General features: G+C 43.1%; 1 protein-coding gene across 2 annotated transcripts in view; it reads right to left on the reverse strand.

Annotated features, from left to right (window-relative positions):
* Slc4a1ap (solute carrier family 4 member 1 adaptor protein) overlaps positions 1–8517 on the reverse strand; it is a 28494-nt gene extending 19977 nt beyond the window's left edge. For both annotated transcript variants that reach the window (XM_027424433.2, XM_027424432.2), the window contains exons 1-5: positions 7672–8517; positions 7270–7465; positions 5070–5192; positions 2299–2359; positions 1758–1897 (exon numbers count right to left, since the gene is read on the reverse strand). In XM_027424433.2, the coding sequence (XP_027280234.1) occupies positions 1758–1897; positions 2299–2359; positions 5070–5192; positions 7270–7465; positions 7672–8334 (1183 nt within the window). In that variant the 5' untranslated portion in view covers positions 8335–8517. The remainder of the gene's footprint in view (positions 1–1757; positions 1898–2298; positions 2360–5069; positions 5193–7269; positions 7466–7671) is intronic.
* Between the last annotated feature and the right edge of the window lie 43 nt (positions 8518–8560).

The following is an 8560-nucleotide window of genomic DNA, read 5'->3' on the forward strand; positions in this document are numbered from 1 at the left end:
GGAGAGAAAGAGGGAGGGAAGGGGAACTGGGTATACAGTTCAGTTGGCAGAGTGTGTGCCTAGTAAGTACAAGGCCCTGACCTCCAGCAGTACCTAACTAGGTGCAAGGGAGCCCACCTATGACCTCAGCACTTTGGAGGTAAATATAGGAGGGTTAGCAATTCAAGGCTATCCTTGGCTAAACAGCAAGTTTGAGGCCAGCTTGGGATACACAAGACCTTGGAGAGAGAGAGAGAGAGAGAGAGAGAGAGAGAGAGAGAACAGGAAAAGGGAAATAAGTTGGACAAAGGGGCACTCATCATGCCACTTATATGAGGTACCTCCTAAAGTAGTCAAATTCTATGCTGAGAAGATGGCTTAGCGGATAAAGTACTTGCCTCATAAATGTGAGGACCCATGCAGATGCCCCTGTAACACAGCACACAAAGACTGAGAGGCAAGGGATCCCAGAGCAAGCTGGTCAGCTAAACAAACTCAGCTCAGGGTTCAGCAGGAGATTCTACCTCATCATAAAAGGTGAGGAATGACTGGAGAGGATACTCAACACCAACCTCTGACCTCCACATCCATTATAAAGTAGTCAAATCACAGAGACAGAAACAGAATGGAGTCTCCATGGGCTGGGGAGGCCAGAGAATGGAGCTAATGTTCACAGGATACAATTGCACCAGAGGTAATGAAAAGTTCCGAGCTGGGCAGTGGTGATTACATAACATCACTAAATTACAGTATGTCTTTTTTTTTTTTTTTTAAGTATGTCTTATGTTACATATATTTTACAGCTGTCAAGAGTTAAAACAAAGCTGGGAGTGGTGGTGCATACCTTTAATCCCAGCACTTGGGAGGTAGAGGCAGACAGATCTTTGTGAGTTTGAGGCCAGCCTGGTCTACAGAATAAGTTCCAGTATAGCCAGGGCTATCCAGAAAAACCCTGCTTTGAAAAAAAACAAAAATAAGTAATTCAAACAAACAAAAAAGTCACTCAGTAAAACAGAAGATGAGGCTGGAAAGATTGCTCAGTGGTTAAGAGCATTAGCTATTCTTCCAAAGGACCTGGTTCAATTTCTAGTGCCCACATGAAGGCTCACTACTATCTGTAACTTAAATTCCAGCAGATCCTCACACATGCAGGCCAAATACCAACATACATAAAAATTAAGTGAATAAAAAATTACTTTAAAAAGTAAGAAGATAATAATAAGATCACTAAACACAGAAATAAATCAAGGAATCTGAAACTGGCCTGAAACTCATACATGAGTTTCCTAGGATTTCCTTGAATTGCAGCCATCCTCGTGTCTACCTTGCAAATTTCAGACATACTACCATGTCCGGCTCCCAGCATCCAGGTTTTCTGTTGTTGTTTGTTTCTTTTTCGAGACACAGTTTCTCCATGTAGCTCTTGCTGTCCTAGAACTCACTTTGTAGACCAGGCTGGCCTTGAGTTCACAGAGTTCTTCCTGACTCTGCTCCCAAGTGATGGGACTAAAGTTGTATGCCTCCAACACCTGACTTAATTTTCTACCCAGGATTAGTTAATCCACCACCAGGATTTAGTTTTTTAAAAGAATATTCACTGAAAATGTCTAAGATGATATAAACAACTGTCTTAGGATGCTGAGAGAGGGAACTTTTCACTTTAGAAAATTCTGTACAATTTACACATTATGGATGTAGAGAGACTATGCAACCCTTTGCATTACATTTTCTTGCTTTGATTTTTAAAAGAAAAAAAAAAAAAGGTTTCATATACTGACCGGCTTCCTGCCGTAGCAATCCCAATGTATCAAGGATCCGACAAGCTTCCAGCGAGCACTGAATCATCGCTTCTTTTTTCTTTCCTGAGTGAATGGCCTCAGCTACCAGCTGTTTCCCAGTTGAGTCATCTACAGGTAATCTGCAAGGTTCACAGGGGTTATAGCTCAGCAGTAGCCCCGACTCACGAAAACAAGCTGTCATGATGCCATGATTCCTCAGATGGCGTTTCAATCTCTCGGTTAATTTCATGCTGTCTTGCCAGGGTTGAACATCATATCATTTCCTCCCACTTTCATTCATTTCACCCCAGCTCCCAGTGCTCCTAAACTACAAAGGCACAAACTTGGTAACAGCCTAAAATGCAGAGTAAAGTTTCTCTTGGGGATATTCTCTGCAACCACATGCTAACTTGAAAGTGGCCACTTTCAGTTACAGACATAAACAAGAAAAGAATCCATAAGCTCAATATTTAATAGGCAGAAGAAAGAGGATTTCCACAGAGCAAGACCCTGTCTCCAAAAAAAAAAAAAAAAAACATACCTCACCCTGCAGAGCCAGGTGCTGTGTCCCTGCTCATCAAATTCATATTCCAACTCTTCTCCTGCAGAAAGAACAATTTTTGTAAGATCTAAACATTACTAGTTGATACAATAAGAACAACAGTTAAAGACACCAAGTTTCATTATCACAACAAGCACTAAATTTCAATACATTTCACTTATTCCTAGGGATCATCACCTAGAAATAAGATTAGAATGAATGTGACATGGAAGAAAATAATTTCAAACCAGAAAAATCAACTCATCAGGGCCCAGTGGCATGGTTATTTGTTTGGTTTTTCAAGATAAGGTTTCTCTGTATAACGGCCCTGCTGTCCTGGAACTCACTTTGTAGACCAGGCTGGCCTTGAACTCACAGAGATCTGCCTGCCTCTGCCTCTAGCAAGTGGTGGCACAGACTTTTAACCAGCTACACAGGAGAGTGTAGCAGGAAGATCAAGTTCAAGGCTTGCCTGAGCTACAGGGTGAATAATTCAAGGCCAGCTAACACAACTTAGTGAACCCTGTCTCAAGGACAAAACAAAACCCCCGCACATCTGAAAAAAAGAGAGCTCGAATCAGGTGTGGTAGCTCATGCTTCCAGCATTCAGAAAAGAGACCTAGGAAGATCACTGCAAGTTCAAGGCTAACCTGAGTTACATTCAGAGGCTAACCTGAGCTATAGTGTGAGATCCTAGCCCCTATTTTTAAAAAAAAAAAAGAGGGACATACCTCAATGGCATAGAGCTTGCTTACATACATATAGGTCCTATTTTCAACCCCAGTACACAAAACACAATCCTGGTTGTGTAGGTTTGTAATAGTAGGCATTCAAAAACCAAGACAAGAAGATCATAGCTAAAAGGCCTGCCTGGTCTACAGAGGAGGTGGGGTGGAGTTTCAGGTTGTAGCTGTTATGTCTGTGTGAGGATGTCTGATCTTTGCAAGAGGAGTTGTGAACTGCCATGTGGGTGCTGGAAATTGAACCTGGGTCCTCTGGAAGAGCAGTCAGTGCTCCTAACTGCCGATCTGTCTCTCCAGCCCCTAGACAGTTTTTTTCAATCTGTAATTGGTTGATAATAATAAGGAAATAAATACAGTCTGTGTGTGTCTGTGTGTATATGTGTGTACACATGACCTTGAACTCCTGATCTTCTTGTCTCCACTTTCTAAAGTACAGCAGGCATCAACCACTATGCCTGACTAGAAGCATAAATATTATGTGTTGAAAGTAGTTCGTTCATATATATTTCCAGTTACATGTGTACATACATCCTCACACAGACATACAAGCAGGTAAAACACCAATGCACATAAAAACTAGAAAGAAAGAAAGAAAGAAAGAAAGAAAGAAAGAAAGAAAGAAAGGAAGGAAGGAAGGAAGGAAGGAAGGAAGGAAGGAAGCCAGGCAGTGATGGCACATGCATTTAATCCCAGCACTTTGGAGGCAGAGACAAGCAGGTCTCTTGAGTTCAAGGCCAGCCTGGTCTACAGAGAGAGTTCCAGTACAGCCAGGGATACACAGAGAAACCCTGTCTAGAAAAACAGAACAAAAAAGGAAAAAAAAAATAAAGAAAAAAAAACATCTGCTTTGAACATGTACACTTCCATCATTAGTCCCTAAAAACACAGTATAATAACCATTTTGCATAGATTTACAGTATATTAGGTATTGTAAATAGTCTAGAGTATGTTTAAAGTATATGGGAAGCTATATGTAGTTTATATGCAAATACTATGCTACTTGATACAGGAATTTGAACATTTTCAGATCTTGGTATCTTCAGAGAAGGGTAATGGAACCAATTCCCCAAAGCCCTGTGAATACTATGAATGTGTAAATATATCCATAGAACATGAATATACACATAAATATGCATCAGTGTTCTTTCAAAGTATATCTGCTGGAACAACTCTCCCTGAGAACTATCTTATCAGATGAAGTTAAAATCTGCACTAAAAACTGGAAAGAACAGGGGCTGTAGGGGATGGCTCAGGTGGAAAAGTGCTTGCCTAGAAAGAATAAGGACCTGATTCAATGCTCCAGGAGCCAGGTGAAAAAGCCGGGCATGTTGGCACATGCTAGCAGTCCCAGCCTCGGAGACACAGGGACGAGACCCTTCGGGGTCACAGGCCAGTCTGTCTAGTGTGATTAGCGAGCTTCAGGACAGAGACCCAGGTTCCTATGAGGTAGTTGGTGATTCTGAGGATAACACCTCAGGTCTTCCAGAATACACACATTAAAAAGTACTGACTATAAATTCCAAGGCTTTGCTTCATTTCCCTACCACCAAGCCCAAGATCTTTTGAGAAGAATGTGTTAAAAGTATTTCTTTAAGATGAAAAGAAGCCTGGCAGTGGTGGCACACGCCTTTAATCCCAGCACTCAGGAGGCAGAGGCAGGTGAATCTCTGTGAGTTCAAGACCAGCCTGGTCTACAAGAGCAAGTTCCAGGACAGACTCCAAAGCCACAGAGAAACCCTGTCTCAAAGAAAAAAAAAGATGAAAAGAAAGATAAACAAGAGTTTTACTATTTTCAAAATAAACCTGAGGCTGGTGGTACAGCTCAGTGGTAGAGAGAGCAGTTTTTCCTAGCACATACCCAGGGTTTGAGTCTCAGAAGTCCACAAAAAATAAAAATAAATAGAGCCAAAGAAACTGGTCAGAGGGCAAGAACCTAATGAGGATGCAGCTCCACTTAAAGCTCTAGGAAGCAGCACCACTGTGAGCACGTTTTACTGTCGAGACCAGAACCGAATTTTACTTACATACCTTCCCTGTCAAAGAAGCCTTGGAGAGCCTTCTTTGGATCCTTTATATAAAATGCCTCCCGGTCCTGTTGAAACTCTAACGCAATGGGGTTCTCTTCAGCCTCGTCCTCTACAGCATCTTCTCCTGAGGGGAACAAGAAAGAACACAGATGAGAAAAGGATATGTGAATGACATGCATGGTCCTTCTAGACCAAGTGATGGTATAATTAGAAGAGCTGGCACAGTGACACACACCTGTAATCAGTACTCACGAGGCTGAGGCAGGAGGATCCTAAGTTCCAGGATCCTGACTACATAGAGATAATGTTTCAAGAAACACACCCACACCCATTTATTTATCTATATTTGAAAGTGATTAAAAGAAAGATATTTGAGGGCATGGGATAGAACCACCACAAATTATAAATACACACATTAAATTGCCACACATTGTTCCCATGGCAATTTTTTTTCTTTTCATCACTTTAAAGACAACATTTACTTACTACACTTTGAAAAAGCACTGAGCTGTTTAGCCTATCCTTTATCTCCTAGTCATGTCTTACTCAATGAGTAAGACATATAATTTCTTAATAATTCTCCTGTCTGCAAAACAGACCCTTAAAACCAATAGTCTCTGTGCTGAACATGACGCCACTGTGCAGCTTTATTAAGACTACTTTTCCTTTCCTTCACATTCTAGCTTGAAATTCTCCTTTAAAAACGTATAAAGTGGGATGGCAGGTAAAGCTTCCTGCTGCCAGGCTTCACAGCCTGCTTTTGATCCTTGGGACCCAAAAAGTAGAAAGAGAAGATCCAACTCCTACAAGTTGTCCTCTGACCTCCAACACCAACACAAAAATTAAATAACTGAATTTATAGTTTTCAAAAGATCTAAATTAGTACTGTCCAGAGAAAGTATGAATGTTATGAGTGGAATTTTGAATCTGCTATTAGCTACTTTAAAATGGTCATTCCATCCTAATAATCAATACAATAAAATGACAGCAAATAGTTTAATTCTTTTTTCACTATCTTTGAAATCCTGTGTAGTCTGCACCTGGAAGACAGGCTAGTTTGGATGAGTTAGTCAGACATATAGACAACACCTACCACACTGAACAGCACATGTCTAAGTTCCTAATGACTGTCTCCCTTTCTGACACTAACTCCAGCATGCTAAAGGTTTCTAGCTTACTCTTGACACTTTGCATAGTAATTTTGTATTTACTCTGTCATCACATTTATATCTATAGGTCACACACATGCAAGTGCCACGGTGCACATGGAGGTCAAAGGTAACTTGTGGAAATCCATTCTCTCCTTCTACCATGTGGGTCCCAGGGATCAAACTCAGGTCATCACAATTGGCAGCAGACACCTTTGCCTGCTGAGCAATCTCATCAGGCCACAACTGATTTCTTTTTTGGTTTTTGAGTCAGGGTCTCTTTATTGTAGCTCTGGCTGTCCTTAAACTCCATAAGTGGATCAGGCTGGCTTTGAACTTAGAGAGATCCACATTGTCTCTGCCTCCTGAGTGTTGGGATTAAAGGTGTGGGTCACAACACCCTGTTAGCCTCTGACATCTTTTTATAGACCCGAGTATCCACCCTCCAAAATGTCTGGTGCTTGTGGATATATTCAATAGTCTCTTGAATTTTGTATACTTTGTGAAAATGGCCTGAAAGGTAAAATATCAAATGCTGATTTCTTAGCCAAAAGGAATGAAGTAAATTTTCCATGCCCTCCAGTGATAATTATTTAGCACCTGGGTGTGTGTGTCTGTGTGTGTGTTTAAATGATGAAAACAATAAGCAAACTGTATGATGAGGAAGTGTATGTACATTGCCCACAATTCAATTCATTTTTTTTTGTTTTGTTTTTTTTGTTTTTTTGTTTTGTTTTGTTTTTCAAGACAGGGCTTCTCTGTGGCTTTGGAGACTGCCCTGTTAATAGCTCTTGTAGACCAGGCTGGTCTTGAACTCACAGAGATCCACCTGCCTCTGCCTCCCGAGTGCTGGGATTAAAGGCGTGCGCCACCAATGCCTGGCAATTCAAATTTTTTATGTCACTAAAGTTAATGATCCTGGGCTTTGGTTACTTTATTTGCAAATTATGTTTGTCCTACATCTGTATCAAAGAGCCATGAAGAGCTGCAGATCACAAGCATTTAAGGGCAACACTAGTAATGAACTCAGAACTTTCACTTGCAATGTCTTACCCATTCCCCACGTGCAACCCATCTCATCATCTTGTGCACTTGTATTTCTCTTCCCTTCGGTGGTATCTGTTTCCTCTTCTTCATCTGAGTCTTCACCCAACATCTTCTTCTCCAATAACATCTGCTGCTGTTTGCGCAGTTCCTTCAACTGTGTTACTGTTAACTCAGATTCAGCCTCTCGGTCTTCCTCTGGTCCCTAATGAATCAAAGGGGGAAAATATACATATATGGAAAAGTTATTTTCCCAGATACAGCAATGCACACAGGCCTGTGGGTCCGAACTGATCCCTATGCTTTTGTCACTGGTGATTGGGAGAATCCTTTTTTCTCAACTGAACCTTAAAGAAACTCATAATTCCCAGCATGGTGAAGTCCCAAGATTCTTTAGATTTTTCTACTTACCTGAAGGATAAAGAGGCGGGTGCTGCCTCCAAAGCGAAAAACGTGCCCGACGTGGACTCTACAGTAAGTGCGGGGCGGGATGCGAGTTTTGTTCAGGAAAGTGCCATGGGTACTTCCCAGATCATAGAGATAGAAGCCCTGCCCATGACCGTCAGACTCTCCGTCGGGGTCAGACCCCCGGTGCTGTAGCACCGCATGGTACCGGGACACGGAAGGATGCTCCAGGCATATGTCACAGCTAGCGAGCCTCCCGAAGAGGCAGCAGCTCGCCCCTTTCAAGGTGCGGGTGCCAAGGATGGTGCCACCCTTCAGGGTTTCGAGACTGTAGGGGGCCGTGGCTGGGCTGCCCCACGATGGTTCTTGGTATGGGGGAGGCCGGGCTGGACCGCCGGAAGCAGCAGCTACCCGCGGGGATCGGAGCTGCTCCGCCGGAGGAGTCCCAGTCTCCCGGCTGTCCGGCTGAGCAGATGGGACCTCGGGCTCCCTGCAGCCAGGGTCCAGCAGCACCGTGGGACATTCCTTCTCCGCATCCTCGGGGACTGAGGGGCTGGAGGCTGGAGCCTTACTCCGCACAGCTGGAGGCACCGGCAAAACAGGCCTCTTAAACTGGCTACTGGCTTCCTGAGGTGCTGGCGGCTCAGACTGAGAGTGAGTATCAGCCATCCTCAGCCGGGTACAACCTCAAAATGTGTCCCTCCGAAACCCCGGCCGCTCGCCCTCCACGTTCCTTCGCACGTCTCTCCTTCCCAGCTTCCTGCCGCTTTTCTGGAGTTCCTCTTTCAAGACTCACCGAGGTGTTAAGATGTGAATAGCCCCAAAGGGGGTCACAATACCAGGGTGAAAAAAGCTATCGTGTTGTTGTGTAAAATGCGGACATTTTTAGGCGTTG

Source organism: Cricetulus griseus, chromosome 7, assembly GCF_003668045.3.
Source record: "Cricetulus griseus strain 17A/GY chromosome 7, alternate assembly CriGri-PICRH-1.0, whole genome shotgun sequence".
NCBI classification, from domain to species: domain Eukaryota; kingdom Metazoa; phylum Chordata; class Mammalia; order Rodentia; family Cricetidae; genus Cricetulus; species Cricetulus griseus.